We start from the raw sequence: 25,368 nt of genomic DNA, 5'->3' as shown, positions 1-25,368 counted from the left end.
TCTCCAGGACCCCAGCCCTGTTAGATGCCGTGCTCAGCTGTTTGGTAGATCTGGCCCCAACGGGGGTGCTGAGCCCTGGGGATCTGGCCCTAACCAAGGACGCTCCCGCCAAGACCCTGATCCTGCAGTGAGCTCTGTGTCAGCCCACGGGGGACAAAAATTTGGTAATAAAAGACTCTTTGGTCTTGCAGCCAAAGAACCGGTGGCTGGAAGCTGCAGCTGGACAATTTCAGCCTAGAAGCAAGGTGCAAATCTGCCTCAGTGAGGGCGATTCACCATGGGGACAGCTCTACCAAGGGGCGCTGGGGCTTTGCCATCGCTGGGCTCCACCGGGGGGCTTTGAAGCATCTGCAAACTGGGGCAGTGGGGTTATCTCACAGCGCTCACCACACCGAGGTGGGTTTTGGGGCTGAAACACCCAGTTACCTGCCTTTTCTAGTCAAAATTACAGGGGTGGGGGGAATAGAGCCTCCAGACTTACCCCAGCCCTGCTGATCCATCCTCCCACGCAGCCTGGCGTTCCCACTGCTGCAACAGAGATTCGAAACCAACCCCAATTCCCAGCCAAGCGAGGTTGTGGAGGGCGAGGGCTGTACACGTGCAGCAGACAACGAAATTCAGTCCTGCCTGGTGCTTTCCCTGGGCTTTTATTGTGAGGAGCACGCAGGCTTGATGGATGCTCATTGGCCCAGCCGCTCAGCACCCTTGGGAGGGCAGGTAAACACATCATAGCATCCATTTGACAGCAGGGGAAACTGAGGCACAGAAAATTGGGGAGGTGACTTGCTCAGGGATGCACATGGAGCTGCTTATGCAAACTCCAGGACTCCTGAATCCTCCCGCTCTGGCCTACAGATGTCACTGCTTCCCTGGGAACGAAAGGGAATTGAACTGAATTGATTTTCTGTCTTCTTATCTATCCCTTTCTTAATTATTCCCAGCATTCTGTTCGCTTTTTGGGCTGCCGCTGCACATCGGGTGGATGTTTTCAGAGAACGATCCACACTGACTCCACGATCCCTTTTGTGAGGGGTAACAGCTAATTTAGATCCCATTATGTTATATGGTGGTGGACTCGGACCAGAAGGATATAAAGGAGTGGTCCTGGTGGGCTCCATGGGAGGTAGCTATAGACTACAGGCCCGAGTGAGCGCCTGCAGCGGCCAGAGCACTCACCTGGGGCTCAGGAGACCGACTTCCAGTGACTGGCTGGGTGACTGTCCCCTCCCCGTGCCTCAGTTTCCCCTCCTGCCCTTTGTCTACGTAGCCCGTACATGGCAATAATGACCCTTTGTCTGATCAGGGCAGGGACCATCTCCATGATGTGTCTGTGCAGCATCCGGCACAATGAGCTAGAGCTGTCGCAGTACAAACACCAGTACAGCAGCCCAGGGCTCTCCGAACAAGCCCCCTGCCCCTAGGGTTAGCGGCTGCCAGGTTCCCAACAGAGGGCACTCCTGGGTGGGGGGGAGAGGGAGCTGGAGGGGTGTGTGTGTACTGGGAGGAGGTACCTGGGGGGTGCTGGAGGGGGTATTTGAGGGGGTCCTGGAGGGGATATTTAGGAGGTGCTGGAGGGGTGTGTGTACTGGGAGGGGGTACCTGGGGGGTGCTGGAGGTGGTATGTGGGGGGTCCTGGAGGTGGTATTTAGGGGGTGCTAGAGGTATGTGTGTACTGGGAGGGGGTATCTGGGGGGTGCTGGAGGCGGTACCTGGGGGGTACTGGAGGGGGTGTTTAGTGGGTGCTGGAGGACAGAGGATGAACAAAGAGGCGATAGCCCCGGACAGGTGGCAACCCTGCCTCCTCAGCCGCTGCCCTGTCTCTTCTGTCACCCAGGGACCCCGGCTCTTCCGTTAGCTCCTCGTCTTCACGTGGACGATAGCCACCACGGCGCAGAGGGGCACATAGACAGCCGCGATGACATAACCCTTCAGCGTGCAGTGGCACGATCCCTGGCTCCCACCGCCCTCCTGCCCTCCCCCATCCCCTCCCGCCAGCGTTGTCCTCCCGCCTGTGGTCACGGGCGCTCCTCCTGCTGGGGGGCTCGGCGATGTCCTCCGTTCTCCGCCTCCCGGCGGGTCCGTGGTTCCTCCTTTGCCCCTGTCTCCTTCCTGCCCACGTTCTTTGCAGGGGATGAAACACAAGAATTGCACGTTCATAGCAATTGTGGTTTCCTGCAGTGCACGGCTGGGGCTAGGGGGCTGGTTTTAGATCTCTGGCCGGAGGCACTGGGACAATGTGCCATGGGACTAAACTGCAAACCGTGCATAGGATGGAAACCACATCAAGCCAGGCCCCCCCGGCCCCAGCACACCTAGTTCCAGCACCTGTCTCCGGCCCCAATCCAATTTCTCAGCTCGATCCACAGCAGCGTCTCTAACACAGACAGGCTGCCGGCGTTTTGTGCTGCGTGGAGGCCCCCAATGAGACTCCGTCGGCTTCCATGGAGCTGCACCGACTGACACCAAACGCGGATCGGGCCCCCGTGGCCTGGGCTGGGTTGCAATGGAAGCGAGAGGGAACCGAGGAAGAGGAGAGAATGGATGGATTCCTCCAGGGCTCCAGCGTGTGCTCGCCCCAGCCGCGTGCGCTTGCCCTGTGGGCTCATTCCACGTTGGGCAATATGAGGAAGTGGCAAAAATAGCATGTGCCCCACAGGAGGTGGTGCCTGAGCCTCGTGCACCTAAAGCTCACCACCCCCACCCGACTTTCTGGCCCCCTGCCCTGCGGGGTGGCTGCCGAGAGACGCGGCTTCCTTCCCCCCGCCTGACGAGAACCCATCGGCTTGATGAGTCACATAATCTTTTTCCCACTCCTCCTGCCCCTCCGCTCCAACCGGGATCAGGGCCCTGCTGCGCTAGGTGCTGTACACCCCCATAAGCAGACAATCCCTGCAGAGCTTATGCTCGAAATAGAGAAGGAAGGTTTAGTCAGCTTCCCCGTGTCTACAGCTGGGGAAACTGAGGCACGGAAGGACAATGTGACTTGCCCAAGATCACACAGCCAGGTAGTGGCAGCGCTATGAATTGAAGCCAGCTTCTCTGAATCCCAGGTCAGTGCCTAAAAGCTGCCTTTCCTTTCCAGGCCTGGCTGCTGCAGAGTGAGCCTGGGTGGTGGGCCCAGGGGTGAGTTTGTGTTTTCACTCGTTCTGTGCATCCCCGTGAGTCTGTCACGAGGACTTCTGGGGGCACTTCCCATGGCGCTTGGTGCTGTGGCAGGCTGAGCTGCAGTGAATTGGGGGAGACCTTGTCTGTCCTTCTGGGCACACAGGGGGTGGAGGGGGGGATTGTGGGAAGGCATTGGAGGACTATCAGCACCGGAGCGGCTTCGCCGGCCTTCACACTGCAAAGGGGGTGGGTGAGCAGCCTGTGTGGACACGGCCCCTGTGTGCTAACCCAACCCCTGAGCTGAGCCCGCTAGCCTGGGCTGAAAGCACCCCCGAACCGTAGCGTTTGTGTGTGGACAGGAGTGGGGCTGGGGTAATAGCCGGGTAGGAGCCCAGGCTAGCGCGCTCCCATGTGCTGGGCTGCCGGAGGGACTTACCTCGCACTGACAGCTCATAGGAGAACGCCCTGGGCTTGGTAGGGTCTGAGGCAATATCCACGACGGCGCGGTACGGCCCCTGGTCCTCCAGCCGCAGATCGCGGATCTCCAGGGAGAGGTTCCCGGCATGGATCGCCAGCCGGTTGCTGAAGCTGGGTAAGAAATTGACGTTGAATGCCTGGCCCTGGGGTTTGGCCTCTGCGATGTGAGTGCCCTGCCTTTCCGAAAACCACAGGACACGGACGATGTCTCTAGCCACGGGGCGCAGGGCGGGGAAATACACAGACTCACCCACCAAGCCCTCCAGCTGCACCTGGCCGGAGGAGAGCCGCAGACCTGCAAGAAGAGGGGAGGCAGGAGGGGATGGGTGAATTGATTAGGGATTCTTACATGGCAGGAGGAATTGGGCCCATCGGTCCATACAAATCAGCACTGATGGACACGCCTTTCCAGAGCCACGTATAGAACCCAGGAGTCCTGAGTCCCAGTTTCGTGCTCTATCCACTAGATAACACTGCCTCCTCTAATTGATTTACATGGGGCGTTATACCAGGATATGCTCATGTGTGAATTTAAAGTGCTGTAGTTATACCAGTATAATGCCCCACGATGCATCTCCCACTATAGGGCGGACGCAGGGCATGACAGCAGGCACGCGGAGCCCGGCGGTCGCGCTCTATTGGGTTAGGCTGCAGTGCAATACAATGCTCGAGATCAGCTTGGCCTCGGTAAATCCGGAGAGGAGACGAAGCCAGAGTGCTAGGGGCTGTACAGGTCCAGCCCAGCTGGATTAAGTGGGACAGAAGCAGCGACCAGCCCGGGCACTCTCTGTCCGGGGGAGCTGTGTCACTCTCGGAGGCTATGCCCTGCGAAGACCTTTCGTTTCCCCATTCTGCAGAATTTGCCTCTGTCGTCCCCATGGGGATGTGAAACCCCCTGGGAGTGGGCTGCAAGGCCTCTCCCATTCACCTCGGTGCTGGAAGGGGTTTTGCTCTTGCTGTCATAAATCCACCCCCCAGAGATGGACGCTAGGTCGCAGAAGGGTTCTTGCGTCGACCTCGCGGTGTCTACACCCGGGCTTCAGTCGGCTTAACTGTGGCTCTCGGGTATGACTGTTTCACACCCCTGAGTAGCGTAGCTCCAGTTTAGGTGCAGTCCTGGCCCTAGTGAGATTTGAGAGGGGACGTATCTCTGGGTAACCCGAAGACCCCGAGTTATCAGAACCAGCACTACCACAAGCCCTGCCAGGGAGATGAAATCTCCTGGGTCAGGGTGTAAACCCATTTCTCAGTATTAGAGACCTGGAGGAGACTTACAAGGGAGGTGTGTGTGTGTGGTGGGGAATTCCCCACATCTGCCCACTGCAGGGTTCTTGCACCTGCCTCTGAAGCATCTGGTGCTGGCCATGGTCAGAGACAGGCTACCGGGGCTGGGAAACTCCCTCCCAGCTGCTGTATGGACACTAGGGGACAGACTCACCTTCGTATGGTAGGGGCTGCTTCCCAGCTGGAGACTGGGGGTGTGTCTACACTGCATGCTAAGCCTGGTCTGTGGGACCCGAGCTTGTGGACTCGGTGTTTCCAAGCCTGTGTTTGAGCGTCCACATTGCATTGTAAACCCGGGCTTACAGTGGCTGGACTCAACTCACAGCCATGCTAACGGGTCCACACTGCAGTACGCAGACCTTCTGACTGGGGTCTGGGGCTTGAGCTGTGTCCACACGGCAGAATGACAGGGCTTGGAGGACCCAGGTCTGAGCAGGTCTCAGGCTCTGACGCACTTCTCCTAGCAGGGTCCTAGGACCTAGCTTACTGACCTGAGTCAGGCTAATTTGTGTGTGGACGCAAGGGTGGGTTGAGTTCAAGCCTGAGTCAGAGTCTGGGCTTGGTGCGTTCGGGTGGGTGGCTGTGAAGCTCTTGTTATGCCCAGCCACTTGGAACGAGACCCAGCATAAAGCAGGCATCTTGCAACCCCCTCCCGCACTAAGCTTCACCACCTGACAACACGATCCAAGAATCCCAAAGGGGGTTTAACGTTACCTGCTCCACTCCCCGTCCCTGCCTCCGCCGGGCCCCGGGGAACTGCAGAGCCGGCTGCAATGGTCAAGAGAGCCCCATCGCCCCATCCCAGAGGGGTTCCAGCTCCTTTGCTACTCACCTCCTAGTGCCAACAGCAGGAGGCTACGGAGCAGCCCCGTGGCTGGCCCCATGCCCCGGACTTCTGCTTTCGGGTAACTGTGCTGCAGCGTCTCTGTGTGAGCGGGTGTGGGGGCAACCGTCTTATAAAGGCCTTGTTTTGCGCACAGGAAATTGGGCTTGGCCACAAGATGCCCGTGTGTCAGTTCGCCTTTCCTGCCAAAGCTGGATGTCAGTGGCGAGCCGTGGTCGAATGCAGCCGCCGAGGAGGTGGCTCAGGGGGTAGCCAGGAGCGTTGTTAGGATTTTGCTGGCAGCCCAAGGAAAAGAGAGCACTGAATGGTATCGCATGGAGGCAGTGGATGGAGGGGGGCAGTGGGGTCTAGTGGCTGGAGGAGGGGGCTGGTGGCCAGGACTCCTGGGTTCTATTCGTGGCTCTAGAAAGGAGAGTTGTCCAGTGAAAAATGAAGAGGGACTCGGTGTCATTTCTGCTGGCGTCTGTTCCCAGCTGCGGGTAGGACGGTTTTCTAATCGCTAGAGTGACAGACTGGGAGACAGGACACCTGGGTTCTGCACCTGGCCCTGCCACTGAGTTCACTGCCTCCTTCTGCCTCCGTTTCCCCCTCTGCGAATGGGCATGGCAATCCTTCTGTTTGCAAAGTTCTTCAGACCCTTGCATGAAAGGTCCCACAGCTGCACGCCTTGTTTCTCCTATTCGTTGTAATGGAGCATTTAAACCTCGGGGGGCTATTTAATGCACCCCACACCTCCGGTTATTGGGTAAAATTGGGGGGCCACCCACTGCTTAATTGGTAATGAAAGAGGTGCCGCGGCTGAAGCAACTTTTTTACTTTCATAAGTGATGCAGCAAGTCCAGCGGTGCTGGGGCTCTGAACTGCCAGGCCCGGAGGTGCCGGGCGCTGAACTGCCAGGCCCAGAGGTGCCGGGGCTCTGAACTGCAAAGCCCAGAGGTGCCGGGCTCTGAACCGCCAGGCCCGGAGGTGCTGGGCTCTGAACCGCCAGGCCCGGAGGTGCCGGGGCTCTGAACTGCCAGGCCCGGAGGTGCCGGGCTCTGAACTGCCAGGCCCAGCGGTGCTGGGGCTCTGACCTGCCAGGCCCGGAGGTGCTGGGGCTCAACCCTGGCAAGCCCTGGCACAAATTAAGCACCTGGACCAGCTCTCCACTCAAACCCAGTGCACTGAGGTCACTGCTGCTCCCCGTCCAGGGTAACCAATCGCTCCATTCTCTGGGCTCTGGCTTGGAGGCAGTAGCTTGCCCTCAGTTTGCCTAGGGCAGCTCGCTCCCGTAGCTAAACCGACGTTGGGCTGATCCTACAGAGCTTCTATGGGGCGAGCGGCATGAGACTTCCTGGGGAGGGGGCTCCTGTGTTGTGAGGCCTTGGGGGCGGCGGGGAGGAGAAAAGCTTGTCCTGTCCCCAGGGCCCATGGTGCATGGAGCATGTGAAATCAGGGGATTGCATCAGGCTGGATGCAGCAACCCATGGGGTGGTGGTGGGGGCCAGTTTTGGGGTAGGGGAAGGGAAGAGGCCTAGGGCTTGATTCTCCTGCTGCTTCGGGGTGTGCTGGAGAGACTGGAGGGTTTGCTGCAGCCTGTCTGCATTAGGGGTTTACTGGCTCTGTCGTTGCAAATTTCCCCTACCTAGACCCCATGAGAAGGCAACGATTTCGGGGGTGGGGGAGGGAGCCCCTCGCTGGCTGGGACGAGGTAAAACCAGCTTGTTCGGGCTGTACAAACTGTCCTCTCCTGGGACCACGTGGGGAAAGCAGATGGGTTTCCTCATCAAACAGACCCACCATCCCGCGAGCAGCAGAGGAGCAGGAAAAGCGTCACCTTGCGACAGGCTGGCTATCGGTTGCGGACAGAAGGCCACATCCTCTCTTGCAGAGACCAGCGGCACTGGGGAGGAAATGTCTCCTCATTAGACAGCATCAGACGCGAATGATTTCCCCAGCCCAACCCGCTGGCATCGCTTTTCATGCTCGTTCAGCGGGTGCCCAGCAAGACGCCCCGGAGAAAGGCCATCCCAATCAAGTGAAGGGTGCCTGAGCGGAGCCGCTCCTCAGAGCTAATCAGACCACTCATCCATCTCTCTATCCCAGGACACACCCATCACCCTCCATGCCGCTGCTCTCTCCTGAATGGAATCAGAACTGCTCAGCTGTGTGTCATTGGCCCTATACTGCTTATATGTAGTGGAGAGTCTCAGGTAGATGAAGAGGCAGGGGCCTGGATTATTAGCAAAGCTATTAGGCCCAGATCCACAAAGATAGTTAGGCTCCTAACTTCCACTGGAATCAATAGCAACCCCAGCTTTTAGCGTGAAATGGAAATTGCAAGTAGGCCACGAGTGCAGGAAATGTGATTGGTCACAGCGGTGGCTCTGGATTGGTCACAGCACAGTGGGTGACTCACACACACTCTTCCCTGGACTGTCTGATAAGCCACCCCCCGAGGAAGAGAGCCTTGGGAGGAACTGGGCTGAATTTATTCTGCTTGGGATGGCGGGCGGGAGGCCCTGGTCACACCAGATCCCGTCCCGTGTTTGTCCTGGTAACTGGCTTCCTTCCTTGCTGGACATTCCTGATGTTTGTTATTAGCCGGTGAACCAGGGAAGAGATATGCCCAGTGATATGAAATGGCCGGGAGAGCTGCTGAGTGGGGCTGCGCCTTGTTCTAACCCCTCGAGGGAATATCCTGGGGGACGGGTCTGTATGTCTCGGGGTGCCTGCTGCTGACTCTCTCCTGCAGCACCTGCTGGGATGCATGCAGCAGGGCTTCTCCGGGGCCTGCTCCTTTCGTGCCACAGGCCTAGCACCTCACCCCCCCTTTCTGGGGAGGCAGCAGGCTCAGGCCCTAGCCCAGCACTAGAAACGCACAGAGGACGTGTCGCAGAGATGGTGACCCCAATGCCACGGGACGGGCTCTTTGCAGGAGGGCAGCACCCCCGGGAGCAGCCTCGCTCCTGAGGAGAGATCCCCTGCCAACCAGGAGCTCGGCTGAAGGGTCCCCTTAAACCGGTTCCCTTTTGGCTGGGTGGGAGCGAGGAAGAACTGCGAGGGGGCTGCCTGGGACAAACACGGATCTGGGGGGCGGGTTTCCCGCTCACGTCTCCCGGGTGTAAATGACGACAGAGAACCCAGCCCTCTTATTGGTGAAAAGGCTGCAGGGGGCCTGATCCTGACTGTTAAATTTCAGTAGCTGCCGAAGCCAAGCGTGGTCGAGTGCTGCCACCGCCTGGTCTGAATTGAGTTTGTTCTTTGCTTGCAGTGGGGCAGTAATCATGTGGGTGTCAAGATATTAGAGGGACAAGGTGGAGGGGGGAACCCGACTTCTGTGGGGGGAAGCAGGGGACAAGGTTTTGAGCTCCCTAGATCTCCTCTTCAGGTCACCTGAAGTTGCGCCAGTAAAAGATGTGATCTCCCCCACAAGAGACAGGGGTCCCTGGGTGAAATCCCATGGCCTGGTTATACAGGCTGGTGAGCTGGTGGACCCTTCTGGCTCTAAGCCAATGGGCACGTCGATTTACACAATTAACCTCTGTCAACACTGTCTCCTCCCAATAATCCTCCGAGAGCAACATTTTAAACTTTAGTGCAATTGATTGAATGAGTTTTAAGCACTGAGCCGGTGTGCAGTGTGGATGGGAAGGAGAAAGGTAGGGGCATAGTAACAGGAGAGGAGGGTGTGAGGTGTCCTAGACTTGGTAAGGGGAAAAAGGATGGGCTTAGAGGGCCCCTAAGGGGGAGAAGGATCTAGCCCCACCTATAGTCCTAGCTAAGGATCACTGGGATTTGAACTCAGCTCTGTAGGGCTACTAGGAAACTAACAGTGCCCTACTGCCACTTGGCTATACTCTAGGCTGTTACCCCCACAATTAACAGATGTTGCACTCAGCAGGAAGTTCCGCCTTATGTGATCTGATTGACAGTTGCCTTAGCGAGCCCTCATTGGCTCCTTGGCCCTATATAAGCCCAGGGGGTGTAGTGGGCTCTGTTTTGGGAGCTGGGTGGGTCTCTGGTGATGGTTGCTCTGTGTCTGAGTTCTTGGCCCTGACTTGGACTCTGACTGACCCCTGGAGCCCCAAGATGGACCCTGGCTCTCGCTCTGACCCTTGACTTGACTCATGACCCAGACACTGGCTCTGACACCCGGTTTCCGGTCCTGCCTCCCTCTGCCCAGGATCTTGACACCCACTTACTTCACCTCCCCAGGTGGAGAAAATGAGCAAAGTCACATGAGGGGCTGGGCATGGGGCTGACCCGGGCTTTCGGGGGTGGAGATGGGGTGACCAGATGTCCTGATTTTCTAGGGACAGTCCTGATTTTTGGGTCTTTTTCTTATACAGGTTCCTATTACACCCCCCCTCCCCACACACACTCCCGTCCTGATTTTTCACACTTGCTGTCTGGTTGCCCTAGGTGGAGATGAGACCGAACGAAGCCTGGGGGGAGCTCCAAGGGAACACTGGGTGTTGCTGCTCCGTAGAGCCACTCAGCAAAGCCCAAGAAGGGCTAGGGAGGGACACAGACTCTCAGGCAGGAGGGGCTGGGCCCAGCTTGAGATGGGGGTGGGTGACTCTTGTTTGTTTTGGATGTGGGTACCCTGGTGGGGTAGACATCTCCTTTAAGGACTTGGCTGGAGGGCCAGGTTACTATAGCAACCAAACCCAGCTGCACCGTGGGGAGATCTGACCTGAGTGAGGAGAAACTGAGGCAGCAGCTGCTCGCCTGAAACCGGGTTGGGTGAGTGATGCTGTTATGGTGCCCTGTATGTGGGGGAGGGGAAGGGATGGGAGGGGGTTAGTGTACCCTGCACCTGGGAATGGGTTACAAAGGCCAAATTCTCTGCTGGTGGAAATGGGCCAGACTCCATTAAAGTCAAGGTGACCCTGCTGCAAGTGGTGACTTGGCCTGAGCCTGCGGCATTTGTAGATCGGGTAGGAGGTGAATGAAAATGTGATGCTTTCATAAGAAATCGTAGCCCAGTAAACCCAGCTGCTGGTTGTGTTTTCTCTGCCAGTGAAGTGAAATTTCAGGGGAGGGTGAAATTAGGAAAACTGAGGAGCAATGTGATTGTGCCAAAAAAAACTCCAAATCTGTCCCTTCTTCCCATGTATGGTTCAATCCCCGGTTTTGCACTGGGGAAACTGAGGCACAGCGCCTGGAGCACAGGTCACTTGCTGGAGGATTCTCTGCACCTTGAAGTCTTTAAACCACAATTTGAGGATTTCAATAGCTCAGACATAGGTCAGGGGTTTGTTACAGGAGTGGATGGGTGAGATTCTGTGGCCTGCATTGTGCAGGTCAGACTAGATGATCATAATGGTCCCTTCTGACCTTAAAGTCTCTGATTCTATGATTTCCTTCCATGAGCTCATTACTTTTCAGTCTGTGTCCCTACGCGGCTGCCCTGTGGTGAGGAAGTGACAGGAAGCTGCTGCTTAGAGCAGTGGGATCGGGAGCTAGGAATAGACAAGGATGGGAGCACAGACTAATGGTTAGAACGGGACAGTCTGGGCATCAGGACTCCCGAGTCCTATTTGCAGCCATAGGAGGGCAGTGGGATCTAGTGATTAGAGCAGGGGAAAGGGAGCCAAGACCCCTGTGTTGTAATCCTGCTCTGGGAGGGGAGTGGGGTCTAATGGGTAGTGATGGAGGCGTGCTGCGGGCACGACTCCGGGGTTCTGTTTCAAGCTTTCTCGTTGGCAAACCACTTCCCCATCCTGCGTCTCGCTTTCCTACCTCGCTTTGTGAACGGACGATTGTTTGTCGAGAGAACCATTGAGGGAAGGTGCCGCATCCTGTTTGTGCAAAGTGTTTTTACATCCCAGGCCCCGCGGTTTCTTCTCGCGGCTTCGTTCGCCCCATTCTTTGCCTTCCATTGAGTTTCGCTTTCCCAGCGCGTTTTGGGGAGATTGTATAGATTGGAGACTACAGGGCAAGGGAGTAATTCCAGAGTCACTCCCATTCAAGTCAATGGGCCTGATTCCCAGCTGCTCTGTTCCCAGGCTGGAAGCAGGGGATGAAGGTGGGATGGGCGGCTTAAACTGGATGTAAGTTTCCTTTGCATTCCCTGTATTCTGGCCCCTGCTGAGAATCAGAGCAGCCCAAAGGCAGTTTTTCATCCCAAGCTGGCATCTGGACTCTTGGGTCCTATTCCTGCATCCTCTCCTGACTGAGCTCAGGTCCCCTCTCCGTGCCTCTGTTTCCCTACGCCGTGGTGGGTCCCGTCCGCTGTAAAGTGTAGCTCCCTGGAGCACTGCAGAGATCATCGCATGAGAAAGGGGCTGGCGAAGTTGCAGTGTTGTCCTGTTGGATGAGAACGTGCTTGTAGGCTCCCTGGAGAAGAGAAGGGCTCCCGTTTGCCGTGGGAGACGGGGCAGCACTCTGTGCTCCTGGGATAACCAGCTAAAGGACCAGCCAGCGCTGACTGGTACAGACACACGGTGCTGACGCAGCGGCTAATCTGGAGAAGCCGTTGAAGGGGTGACAGACAATAGGTTTAGGCAGGCGATTTATGGGGGGGAACCATAAGGTGATTAGTGCAGTTCAGAGGGGATTTGAAGGGAAAACAGCCGTGTGGTGGATCAGATTATGAGCTCAGAGTCTGGGCGCTCCTGCCTGCGCAGTAGCTGTTTCTCTTTTCTGGCTGCCGAGGGAGTTTACGGCACGTTCTGCAGAGCCAGGGCTCTGGCCACACTTGCCAGCATGATTCTGTTTTGCAGCCAGGTTATTATCTCTAGGCTAAGGCTTTTCAGGTCAGATGGAGGGGGAGGAGGCCTGGCCCGATGAAATACGGGATTGAGTAGCTAGGGAGAGGCAGTGTGGTCTGGTGAATAGGGCACTGGGCTAAACTGGCAGAGACCTGGGGCCTGTTCTCAGCTCTGCCAGTGCTGGGGAGGAGCAAAGGGCCAGCTCTCCAGTGAGGTAGCATGGTCTAGCGGGTGGAGCCTAGGCCTGTGAGTCAGGACGTTCGGGTTCTAGGCGCATCACTTCCCCTCTCTGTTTCCTCTTCCCTCTGTTTAAATTCCAAGCTCTTCAGGGCGCGGGGCTGCCAGTTTTGGTTGGCCGTATTCCTGGAGGTTTCATCACAAGACATGATCTGTAATTAAAGAGTCATCTTTAATTCCTGGAAACTCCAGGACAATCCTGAAGGTTTGGCAACCCTACCATGGCAGGTGCTGCTTTTTGGGAGTGGGGATTTGCACTGCAGCCAGGGGGTGTGACTGGAAGCTGGGACAGACGGACCTGCTCTAACCATGCCCGAGCTAGCGTGTCGCAACTGGGCTTCAGTGCCAGCTGCACCAGCCTGCCTGACCCCCTAGGTTCATCCTCGCTTTTATTTGTAGCGAGTTAGCCAGACTGCAGCTAGCCCGGGTGCGTCTACATGAGCTCCCACTGGCAATGTAGATGTACTGCACTGCGGGTGTGTCTACACTGCAATCCGAGGGGTGACTGCAGCCCGTACCCGAATTAGCTTCGAGCTAGCTAGTTCAAATAACAGCAGCGAAGCCGCGGCAGTACAGGCTAGGTGGTCCCAGGCGGGGTTGGGGTGTCATTGAGACGGTCCCCACTCCAAAGAGCTGGGATGCTAAGGTTATGTCTGCACTGCAGAGTGTATCCGGGTCCTGGCTTGCGGGCACGGGCTTGCCAAGCTGGTCTCCAAGAATCCACCCGGCAGAGCTGCCCATGCCCCAGCCCCATGTCCAGCTGGCGCTGCAGTGAAATGTGTTTGGCGCGAGAATTGCTGGGGGCGGGGGGGGGGCGTATCCCCAGGTTCCTAGCGCCTCGCTAATTGCAGCCGCTCTAGGCATTGGTGTGCAGCCGTATTGTGGCAGAACTTGTCTGTCCTTCCCCGGCCCCTTCGCGGAAGCGTTCTTAGCACGTGCCAGCATGTTTAGCCGCGGTATTTCCAGCTCTGCGCTTCCGTCTGCTCCAGCCGGCACCAAAGCATAGATCCAGCACCGCCGCTGAGCTGGCATCACAGCTGGGGACGGAGAGAGGGTCTGTGAGATGGCGATGGGCATTTCAGCCGCAGATCCTTCTACACCGAAGGCAGCGTGGGTGGGACTCGGAGGGGAGTCCGTTCATGCCGCGCTTCTCTTAAGCAGACAAGTCCTACAAAGAGTGTGTGGGGGGGGGGAGACAGACAAGAAGGGATTTGCTCAATCTCACAGCCAGGAACAGAACCTGCTGACCCCACTCAATGCTCAAGCCACTAGAGAGCTTACAAAATGTTGCTGACTTGTAACCAAGCAACTTCTTTCCTTTCCGAGGTTGGGCTCGTTAATCTCTCTCAATGCAGCAGATTTAATGGGGTGGTGGTTGGTAGCCTCGCTAGATGTGGGATCAGCAAGCTGCTGCTGAATTAGGTGAACAGAACTTTCTTTTTCTGGGGCCTGCTTGGCAGATCGCAGCAGGTTTAAAGTTACAGTATTTCACCGTGGCGGTAAATAAACCTTGTAAGATGAGAGAAGTGGTGGTCATTGCGCTTAAGGAATTCTGAAGAGAGTTAATGCTATTGATGGCTGCCCTCACAGACCCCTTGAGTTTGGGGATGGCTCTTTCCAAGGCAATTGAAACCACGAAGGAGGCAACAGAGTGGATGAAGAACTGGGCTCCGGAGAGCTGGGTTTCAATTCCCAGCTCTTCCATAGATTCCTTTGGCAAGTTACCGAATCTGTTTGTGCCTCAGTTTCCCATTCCATGTCTTTCCATTCTGTGTCTGCCTTGGCAGGCTAGATTGTCCACTCCTCAGGGAGTCCGTCCTAGCCATGAATCGAGCCCTGGCTCAGGGCTTTAGCCAGAAGGCCCTGGAAGAGTTAGCAGCAGCAGCTCGGTTAAGTGCCCGCTCAGTGGTTTTTGCGGAGGGGGCTGGGATTGTCAGACAAAGGGCCTGAGAGCCGGACAGCTGTCAGTTATGGCGTCGGCAGGTAGCTGAGGCTGAATTTCATCCTAGTTCAGTGGCGATGGAAAGTACCTGGCCGGCTTGTGGCTGGTTGAGTGAATTACTGGGGGCAGATAGTGCCCAGGGTGGCATCGGAAAACACCAATTTGTTGACCCCAAAATGATTCTCAGAAACGTATCAGGTTCAGCACCTTTCGACGGGAACATATCGGGCTCTGACAGGTCTGCCTGGTCTCCTACCAGGCTGCTGGGGGCTCCCAGGATCTAATGCTCCAGGGCCGCCCTGCCATGCAGACGGGGCAGAAGGCTTCTAAATGCTCCCCTGTGCACCTGCCACTGTTACAGTCCAGGGCCCTCAGTCACTTCTCCCCTGCTAGGGTTGTTAGAATGGCGCACAGCTGTAAATGACACCGGGGCAGGGCTGCGGAGAACCAGGCCCTATGGAGTTGGTGGTTTCCCTGGGTTGATTGTCTTTCCAGAGCTCTACTGTAGGTGGTGCCAGGACACCAAACAATTAGCTGGTGTCCGTAACACAGCCAGGAAGTAGATAGGTGGCTGTGGGAGGGGGGTGGTGCCGAATTTCACTCGAGGGGCGTTTCGACCTTTCTTTTTATGCCGTATTGTAAAAGTGGCCAAACGCCCAAAGCTTCCCTGGAAATGAACATTGCTGCTGTATTTGAATTTCCCTGGCTGGTTGGGTGCAGACGAGATTCAGATGCACAGAACAGAAGCCCTTGTTCCACAAGCCCCCAGCGTAACATTTCAGCAGAGCTGCCTTTTGAACCCCTTATGCAAAAAACCAACCAACCGGTTACACTACGGCGGCCAGTTAGAACAAGAGCCGCCCGACCCCTCTTCATTCCTCTTCTCTGAACACCCTCCAGTCTGTCCATACCCCTCTGGCCAGCTCCCCGCAGACCCCTGCCTGTGCCGTGGCAGTGGGGCAGAGAAGGGACCCAGGGCAGGGAGGGACCTCAGTAACAAATACATGTTCGGCCCCCAGCCGCTCTGGGCCCCGGGAGCTCCGACTCCAAAGAGCCTGGAGGGGGCTGGGATGCCCACACCCAACTCGTCCGGCTGGGCCAGGTGCACTGCAGAGCCCGGTGCCCCCAGGCCTCAGCAACCCCCTTCCTGCCCGGGGCCAGGCACACAGACTAGAGGGGGAGGCAGCAAGCTGTGGCTGGGGGGCAGCCTGGGTTCCTGGCCGGGCAGGGGACGGGCGAGTGCTCATCTCCCAGTCTGTGCTGGGCGAGCAGGGATTCCTTTCCCCTCTGGGCACCCCCCGGTCTGAGCTGGGCCTGGGCAGCCGCGTCCGGGGTCGCCCCACACGGGCTGTGAGAGAAGCACACAGCAGCTGCTCTCAAGTGCCACCTTCCTCCCCATCACCGTTCTGCCTGCAGCAGGGTGAGAGAAGCCACCCGACGCACCAGCCCTTCCTGCCTCGGCCACGATGCCCCCCGGGCACTGCTTCCCGCAGCCCCAGCCTGGCTAGGACAGGCCCTCCCTGGCAGCGGTGATTCCCACGGTGCCACACCCCATTGCCCAGGCATGTCCTCTCCCAAGCTTCAGCCTAAACGTTCCCTTCCCTCTTGCCACCCCCCCAGGACGCCTCAGAAAACCCCGCAAGGAGGGTGATGCCACGAGTAGGTGTAAGCCGGAGATGCAGAAATCATTATACCGCAGAGTCAAAGGGCAGAGACTTTATTTATGAGATGGGAAGTTAACCTGTGGAACTCACTGCTACCAGATAGCCTCAGTATTAAAATACAACCAATCCCAGATATTTAGGTGAGTAACGAGAGCCACGATTCCACCTTAGGCTCAGAGTTGACAGCCCCATGGCCGGACCCAGTGTTTCTGCTTCGCTCCCCACTCAGTGACATTAACCCTTCGGAAGCTGCAAGTGAGTGTGTGCCGCCCCCGCCCCCCATCCCGGTACATCCCTTGGCCTGGCGGGCTGGGAACGCCCAGGCGGGATTGGCAGTTGCAGTGGCAGCTCCTCCGGTCTTGGTCCCATCTCCGCTCCCTGCCGGGGAGGCCGTGCTATGCGATGACCCCGGCGCTCAGGGCTCCCAGCACCAGCAGCAGGATGATGAGGCGGTAGGACAGCGACGAGGCCAGGGACCGGTCTGGTGGGGAATCTAAACAAGAGCGATGGGGTCAGTTCCTGCCGGGGGTGCCCGGCGGTGCCGGGGGGTAGCTGCACCACTAGAGCATGGCTGGGGCAGGGGCTGGGATACCCGGGGACCTTCCTCCCCCCATTCCGTAAGGGGCAGGAGGGCTGGGGTCGGGCAGGGCCGGGCCGGGCCGGCCTCGCTGCCGGCGTCCCCTCTGGGCAATCAGAATCAGTTCCGCCCAGGAGCTCGGTGCCTGACGACTCTGCCACGGAGCAGAACGAGGAGAGTGGGAAGTGATGGGGCTCAAACCTGCCCCTCGGCCCCCCCAGTCTGAGCCCCTTGCTCTGCCGGCTGCCTGTGAGCAGCTCATCAAGGGTCTCCAACGCTGCGGGATGTGCCCTCCTCCCGGGCCCTGCCCCACTGATGTTCCAGACCCTTCCCCTGAGCTCTCCCCCGGGTAGAGACCTTCTCAGAGCACTTACCCAGGGGGTTATCTGGACACAGGTCCTTCCGGGAGAGCAGCCTGGAGCTGTTACTGGCGGGGTGCCGGGCTGTGCAGATGACGGCCGGGAGAGTCTCGAAAGGTCTCACAGAGACGCGCAGAATGGGTTCGGTGGATACGACCGCGCCGCTGCCCGCCTGAGTCCAGCTGTAAGCCACGAGTCCCCCCCTCTCCCCGGCCACGCAGCGCATGGCGTAGTGACAGGTTCCATTGGCACAGGTCACCGACTCACAGACAATCGTCGTCGCCGGCACTTGCTCTGCAGGGGGAGGAAGGGGATAAAATCCCTGGCACAGCTTCCTAGCAGCTGCCTGGAACTGCTGGAGGAAGCTGAGGGCAGGAGCCCTCTGCCCCAGCACAGCATGGTTGGAGCAGGGCTAGGTGGAGCATCTGACCATAGATGGCTGGTCAAACATTGTCAAAAATACTGTAAAGCATCGATGTATCAGAACAGTAACACCGGTAACAAACTAGGGTCGTGCTCTCCAGTCTGCTTCTGTTTAATCACCCCCCAAAAAAGTTACTGACCAGGGATGGCGGGTGGCCCCCCGCTTCAGGGAGGCTCGCCCGACAGCCCCACCTCTTCCAACCGAGCACCCCCCCCCCCAGCGGCCAGAGCCCGGAGCCTGCCCCTGCCCCCCTGTGGCTGGAGGAGCCACAAGCCACCCCAGGCCACCTCAACCCCTGGCTGCCGGCTGGAGCTCAGTCCCCGCCCGCTTCAGGGGAAAGGGAGAGTGAAGGTGGGCTCTTGGGGCGGAGCGCGGGTTTGGCCAGGGCCTGGATTAGGGGGGGCTTGAACTCAGAAAAAGGCAAATCCCAATGAATTGAAGTTGTAAGAAAAGGGAAGACGAATGATTCCTGGTCCCTTTTCTAGCAATGTTCTGTTACCACTTCACTGTGAACGTGAGTCGAGATTGAACAGTTACAAAAGCAAAGAAAAACGAAACGAAGCAGAAATAAAAGAAAATGAAAGAACAAAGTCATTTTTAATGGCCCGTAAGCTGGGCGGGCAGCTGGCCAGCTCTTCGAGCAGCTCGCTGTGCATTCTCTTGGGTTTCTTTATCTGTTTCGGGTAGATCCTAGCCGTCATCACCGTCGGCAAATTCATCGGTGGGCTCTTCTTCCTCGGCGGAACATTGAGTCAGTTCTTCATCTGATCTGCCATTTTCTTCTCTGATCTTACCCAGCAGGGGAGACTGTCTGTCACTTTCTGGATTTTCAGTGCAGGATCCCCGGATCCAACCAGCCAAGGGAGCCATTTAAAGTGTTACTGGCATTTCTGCCGCTGTAGCTAGGCAGACGCAGCTTTGATTTAGGTGAGGGGATTGCACTCCGCACTGTTTTACGGCTGGCCAGGCTGCTGCTTGTGCCATAACTTGCAACTGCCACCTGAACGGTTTGTTCGCTGGTTTAGCTTTTAAAATTCACATGAGACGCTCTGAGGTCACAAGCAGAAATGGAATCACCGTCGCAGACACCTTGGAAGGGTGGATCTAGAAGGTAGATGGCAGGGTGTGTGTCTCACGGGGTTCACGCCACTCGTGGCGGGAGCGCCTCCTTGTGGCTCACCGGGGGATCGGCTCACGGCTGTGGGGGCTCCCTGTGGCTCACCGGGGGATCGGCTCACGGCTGTGGGGGCTCCCTGTGGCTCACCGGGGGGATCGGCTCACGGCTGGGGCGCCTCCCTGTGGCTCACCGGGGGATCGGCTCACGGCTGGGGCGCCTCCTTGTGGCTCACCGGGGGATCCGCTCACGGCTGTGGGGGCTCCCTGTGGCTCACCGGGGGATCGGCTCACGGCTGGGGTGCCTCCTTGTGGCTCACCGGGGGATCGGCTCACGGCTGGGGCGCCTCCCTGTGGCTCACCGGGGGATCGGCTCACGGCTGGGGCGCCTCCCTGTGGCTCACCGGGGGATCGGCTCACGGCTGGGGCGCCTCCCTGTGGCTCACCGGGGGATCGGCTCACGGCTGTGGGGGCTCCCTGTGGCTCACTGGGGGATCGGCTCACGGCTGGGGCGCCTCCCTGGGGCTCACCGGGGGATCGGCTCACAGCTGGGGGAGCTCCTTGTGGCTCACCAGGGGATTGGCTCATCGCTGGTTTGCCGCTGCCACTTGCGGTTCCTTGGCTCCCTCACCCCGATCGAGCACTTGGTGGCTTCACTCCTGCTCCGCGAGCTCCAGCGCTTCCTCTCTGTGGCTGGGCCCTCAGGCCAGGTCACTGCCAAGTCTCGCTAAATAAACCGCCTCAGGAAGTCTTCAGAATCCACTGCCCTGCCCTGTTACCCTCCCTGCGGTGACGGGGAGGGAGGCCAGGCCCTCCCTCTACACCGGCTCCCTGCAATCACCAGCTCAGGTCCAGGCTCAGCTGGGGCTGTCTGTCCAGCCCACACCTCACCCAGGTGCAGCCCATCCTGTCAGGCAGCCCCTCCTGAGCCCCTTTCCCCCTTGAGCAGCGGTGTGGGGTGAACACCCCGCCAGGGCGGGAGCGATCCCTTAGTTCTTCCGTGGTAGTGTCCCTTCTCCTTCCTCGCTTCCGCTCTCGTAAGTGGGCTGTGTTCCCTGCTCTCGCCAGGATGTGTCTGAACGTCCAGGAACCCGTTCTGGGCATCCGGAGACACGGAAGTGTCGTTCCCCACGTTCTGAACGGACTGAGTGCTGGGTTCGAGATTCGTGTTCAGTGTCACGGTGGGTTATCCACTCCTGGCCACCCCTTGTGGCTGCACATTGGAAGATCTTTGAGACAGCTGGTAGAAGATGCCCAGCGAGTACCATGAGACGTACTCGGCGTGGCTCTGCTGACGATGCTGAAAAAAGGCTGCTGGGTCTTGTCTGGTTTTGAAAACCAGGACGACGATCTTCCCTTTTGACCCGTGTGGAGAGAAAACTGTCAGATCTTCAGCCTCCCTGTGAGAAGCTGCCTCATCCGGGCAGCATGGCCGGATCCCCGAGGGTGTGAGTGCTCGTTTATTGACAGCCCAGGCAGCCTCCACATGAGGCATGGTGTGGGTCCCATCACCTGCCCGTTCCCGGGACCCGGTTCGCTGCTGATATATCTCCTGGCCTGGGGAGCAACGGGCCAGACCGTGTGGCAATGCTCAGCTGCACGCGGGAATGAGTAGAGCACCGGCTGTGGCATTGTTACCGTGACATCATGCGAATATTGCTCCATCCGTCTGACGCTAGAGATAGACACAGGAGGGGCTTGCGCAAGAAGAACCCCGAGGCCTGGGGTCACACAGGAACGTAGGGACGCTGGGAGCCGCCGCGCCTAACTCTGAGAGGCCTGGGATGCCCCTGAGATTCATAAGCCCGAGCCTGGCGCCTGGGCATCCCCTGCGATGGATGGGGACAGGTAGGGACAAAGATTCGCCCTGGGCAGGGCGCCCCAAGGCTAGTCAATGGGAGATGCTGGGGAGATGGGGCGTCCTCCCCGTCTCAGGGCCTTTGCTGCCTGTCTCTGCTGGGGACTCTCAGCTGGGAACCCTCTCTTGGGCGTGGGCCGCCGAGGCCTCTCCTTGTACCGTGTAGCCCTGTGGTGAGGGTCCTCCCTTGGGTGGGAGAAGGGGAGCTGCCACCTCGCTGGTGAGCGATATAACCACTGGGCTCTGGGATGGCCTGGTGGGGGGCTCTTTGGATCTCTGATTAATGAGTGGCTGGAGCAGGGGATCGGCTCCTGGGGCTCCCTGCTCCGGGGGGAGCTCTCTAACCACCGGCTACGGAGCTGTTCTCATGCCAGTTCTCTTTGCGGCCCCATGACTCTGCACTGGCCCAGCTGCCGGGATGCTCCAGCCCCTTCCCTTGATCTCTCTCTGGGGGGCAGCAGCTTTCTCAGAGTGGGAGGTGGGGTAGGGGATTGCTGGGGTGACGGGGCCCCTTTAAGTGCAAACGTGTTGGAGACCAGGGTGGTTTCATTGAAATAGCCGTGGGGTGAGTGCCGAGGCGGGGACCCGATGCCAGCCCTCTCCAGGAGCGCCCGGGCAGGGTTTCCCTGCGGAGGGCATTACCTGCGCAGAAGTCCTTTGGGGAGACCGTCGTGGAGCTGGTCCCGTTGGGGAGACGTGCCGTGCAGGTGACGGTCTCACGAGCGGCCTGGTGCCGCTGAGGGATGCGCACGATGGAGTCGGCGGACAGAACGCTGCTGGCGGCGTTACTCCAGCTGTAGGTCACATTTTCCCTTCCATTCCTGATGGCGCAGCGCAGGGTGTAGGTACAGGCGTCATCCTCACAGGCCACTGAGTCACAGGCGATGGTGGGTGGCAGTTGTCCCTCTGTGTGTGGGGGAGAGAAACACAGAACAGGCTGAAATCCCTGCAGCAACTTACTAGCCGCTGCCTGGATCTGCTGGGGGAGCAGCGCGCAGGGAGCCCTCTGCATCTTCGCAGCATGCTTGGAGCAGGGCAGGGGGACATGAAGGTGATGGTACAGCTGGGAGGGGGAGGATGGAGGAGGGATCATTTGGGGAGGTGCAGGGGGGCCCAGCTTGGGGATCAGTTTGGGGGCTGAGCTGGTTGAAATTTCCCAGTGAACATCTTTTCCATCTGAAAATTTGGTTTAGTCAAAACTGCCATTTTCGGCAGGGAAAAAGTTGATGCCAAGAAAAATGTTCAGTTTTCTGAAGCAGGTGTTCAAAGCCAAACCCCAGACGTTGCATTTTGAATGGTCTTTCCCCTCCTCCCATTGGAGTCCACCGTAATTGGCAAGGGCATTGTGGAAACCGATCAGCATTTCGACACCTCGTGTTTCAGAGGGGGCGAAAATGTCGAAATGTTTAATTTCCTGATTGGGATCTTTTGCAACTTTTCATGCCACAATTATTTTTTTTGTTCTTGAAAAACTTCTACTTCACATCCCGATCCGGGACAAAAGCAGATGTCGAAATGGCCCCATGCAAGGGAAATGTTGTTCCTGACTAACTCTCTTGGGGTGAGTGACCAGCGCTGGAGTTGTGGGAGGGGGTTTGGGGAAAGCAGAGCAGGAAGTGGAGCCCTGGCTGGGTGGGGGAAAACCTCGATTCCAAGAGGAGTTTGGGTTTCTGATGGGCCAGGGCGGGTGGGGCAGGAGCAGTGGGGCAGAGGCCAGGATGGGGGAAGGAAGCTGCAGCAAAGCACAAGTGGAAAAGGGCTGCAGAAGCTGGAGGAGCAGGGAGACAGGGCTGGCGAGCAGCAGAAGAGACAAGCACGAGGTGGAGGAAGAGGAGAAGCAGCCGCACTAAAGTTGTTTGCCAGCAGCTGTGAGTTTCCTGAGCAGGGCGGGTTCCAGGCTCCCTCAGGGATCCCCCTGCCCCAGCACTTACTGTACACGCGCAGCGTGAATTCTCTGTAGGCGAATTTCTCTTTGTCTGTGTTGAATTCGACGGTGTAGCTGCCCGTGTCCTCCAGCCTCAGGTCGGTGATCTGAAGCGAGGAGCTCTCAGCAGAGAATCGCAGGCGTCCCTCGTAGGATGAGTGAAACACCAGGACGCTGGGAGGTCTCCCTGCGCTGACGGTGGCTAGACTGCTTGTGTTTACCGTCCATGCCCCGTTTTCAAATTTCTGTGCTGCTGGGATCCTCAGGGGGAAAGTGACTGACCCTCCCAGAATCCCGGCCAGCTCCGTCTCATCTGCGGCCGCGCTGGAGTACTCTGGTGCACAGGAGGGAAGAACAGGGAATAGACGTACCATGGACGTACCAGGCCAGTTCCCTCCCCAGTCCCCGTTCATGCTCCCACAGGAACCAGGGGGAGACCCAGATTACAGGAGCAGGAGAAATTGTTTCCCCTGGATCTGGGCTCAAACCCACAGATTGCAGATCTGGATGTTCAATGTCCCATGACCGGGCAGCCTTCCCCGCTGGGGCGTTGGTTTGGATATTACAGAGCGAGGGGCCATTTGTGAGGTTGACAGCCCGATCTGGCTTTGGAACACATCTGCTCTTGGGGGACAGAGCTCTGGTTGCAGCAGGGGGTTCGTACCTTGCGTGGGGAGCAGCCTCTAGACAAAAGACCCTCAAAAGGGACAAAGACCCTCACTGTGCTAGAGCAGGAGCCAGCTGTTCCAGGGGTTTTAGCCGCACTGAATGGCTGAACACATCTGTCTATCTCCAGGCCCGCCCATCTCTCTCCCCGCCCTCACCAGGTGCTGGTGAACGGTGGGTCGTGCTGTAACCAGTATAGCAGAGGGAACAGCTGCTGCCACAGAAATATTCTTGCCAGCGTCTCCACCTAGCAAATTATCTGCCAGACGCTTTAGTAGCAGGGCCCTGCTGGTGCCAGGGGGAAGCTCAGACCGCTTAGGGCAGCAGGTCTCCTGGGAGGGGCGAGTTCCAGCCCTGGCCGGGGCTGGTAGCTGCCTCCCAGGCCGGAAGTCGCTAGCGTGGCACTTCTGTCGGTATTGCTACATCCCCACTAGGAGTTCGGGGGCTGGGAAGCAGACGAGCGATGAACCGGAGGCTGAGATCCTGGGCCTGATTCTCCATCGCTCTGCGTCTTGCACAACCACTTCCCCCAGGGCAAAGCCAATTGAAATGCCCCTGGTGCATTGCATGCAGGGCTGCGGAGGATCGGGCCTGACCAGGGGGGCTTGGAAAAATCTTCTTGGCGTGAATGAGACGGGTCAACCCAAAGGGTCAGGTCGGTCCCACCCGCCCCGTGGCTCACGCTGCGCCGGGCCCAGCTGTCGTGCAGGTGCAAGGAGGGGCCGTGCACCCCCTGCTGCAACACGGCCACCTCACCTCACTGGAGTCTCCCTCCTCTCGGCCTCCAGCCCCACAACCTGACCCCTCCTTTTCCCTTCCCCAGAGGCCCCCTGCAATGCTCTAGGCTTTGCCCTGCCATTATGCAGACCATCCCTCCCCAGTGCCCTCCCTCTGCCCCCTGCTACAGGGAGATGGTCCCCCAAGAGCCCAGGGGCGCGCTCGGGCCTGCCCAGACCCCTCCCTCAGCCACCCCAGGCCCTTCAGGGTCTGTGTAGCTTCCCACAGCTGCCGGAGAGGAGGGGACCCTGCGGGGTCAGGTGAGCTGGGAGTGCAGGGCTATTCCAGCCCCGGGCTCTACCTCTGTTCAGCTCTGCCGATGCCCCTCAGCTCCGATGTGCAGGCCTGAGGTGTGCCCCCCCCCACCCATTCCAGCCCTGGACCCCACTTCCCTCCTTCAGCTCTGCCGATGCCCCTCAACCCCGACATGCAGCCCTGAGCACCCCCCCCTCCCATTCCAGCCCTGGACCCCCCTTCCCTCCTTCAGCTCTGCCGATGCCCCTCAATCCCGACATGCAGCCCTGAGGCGTGCCCCCCCCCATTCCAGCCCTGGACTCCCCTTCCCTCCTTCAGCTCTGCTGATGCCCCTCAATCCCGACATGCAGCCCCCACACCCCCTGGGTTATTCCAGCCCTGGCTGAGTCGCTGTTTGCAGGGCTGGATTAACTCTCCATGGAAAAAGACGGCAAATGGATTGAATCAAACCCTAGACTCCCAGTTGCCCAAGGTGCGGAGTTGGTGCCTGACCCGCGTGTCACCATTTCCTGCACTCCAGTTCAGGCAGATCACTCACCTCCGGGCTGTAAGAGCAGAAGAAGCAAAAGAAAAGAAGGTCGAAGAGGAGCCCCCTCCATCCTGACAGCGTGGGGCAGCGGGCGTCGGAGACCCTCACCAAATGGAGCCGGAGCCTGGAGCGGTTCGGACGGGGACGTCTGGCTGGCTGGCAGGACGAGCCTGGCTACCCTCTGGGGCTGAGGATGGACTGCAAAGAAACGAATCGCCCTGCGGCTCTGCAATTTCTCCACCGGGAGATGGGATTTGGCAAGACCAGACCCCACTGGCTGTGATGTGACTCAGCTCTTGGGGTAAGTCACCCAATGATCTCAAAGCAGCCGAGTTCCCCAAACCCCGCAGGCCGGGTGTGTCACTCTGGGTGTGGGGCTACACTCAGCCGGGCGCAAGCCCAGGGCGCTGGGCTGGGGAAGGCTCCTCTGATTGCTCAGGGGTGGCGGGTGGGACTGAACCAGACACGGCTCCGGCGATACGGGAGGGTTCTGTCTATTGCACCGGAGAGCCTGTCGCGCTAGGAATTCTGTTACCCGGGGCCCCTTGACACGACAGTAGCACATACCTCGATAGCATCCATCACCATGTATTTCCTGACAGGTTTCCACGAGAAAAAGGTTGGAGAATTGAGTG

The 25,368-nt window shown here is 58.4% G+C and overlaps 2 protein-coding genes across 2 annotated transcripts; both read right to left on the bottom strand.

Annotated features, from left to right (window-relative positions):
- Window positions 1–636: 636 nt before the first annotated feature.
- On the bottom strand, window positions 637–5,780 carry LOC120390084. The gene is made up of 3 exons (XM_039512384.1): window positions 5,699–5,780; window positions 3,542–3,877; window positions 637–2,120 (listed from the first exon to the last, which is right to left on the bottom strand). The coding sequence occupies exons 1-3, from the start codon at window positions 5,748–5,750 to the stop codon at window positions 1,852–1,854; spliced, it is 657 nt and encodes a 218-aa protein (XP_039368318.1). The 5' UTR covers window positions 5,751–5,780; the 3' UTR covers window positions 637–1,851.
- Window positions 5,781–16,277: 10,497 nt separating this feature from the next.
- LOC120390082 (SLAM family member 5-like) lies at window positions 16,278–25,016 on the bottom strand. Its single transcript, XM_039512382.1, has 5 exons — window positions 24,743–25,016; window positions 22,514–22,840; window positions 21,225–21,488; window positions 17,203–17,481; window positions 16,278–16,744 (listed from the first exon to the last, which is right to left on the bottom strand). The coding sequence occupies exons 1-5, from the start codon at window positions 24,801–24,803 to the stop codon at window positions 16,647–16,649; spliced, it is 1,029 nt and encodes a 342-aa protein (XP_039368316.1). The 5' UTR covers window positions 24,804–25,016; the 3' UTR covers window positions 16,278–16,646.
- Between the last annotated feature and the right edge of the window lie 352 nt (window positions 25,017–25,368).

This window comes from Mauremys reevesii, linkage group 24 (assembly GCF_016161935.1).
Source record: "Mauremys reevesii isolate NIE-2019 linkage group 24, ASM1616193v1, whole genome shotgun sequence".
Lineage (NCBI taxonomy): Eukaryota > Metazoa > Chordata > Testudines > Geoemydidae > Mauremys > Mauremys reevesii.
Note: the sequence above shows the minus strand (reverse complement) of the source record. Positions and strands in the feature narration are given on the sequence as shown.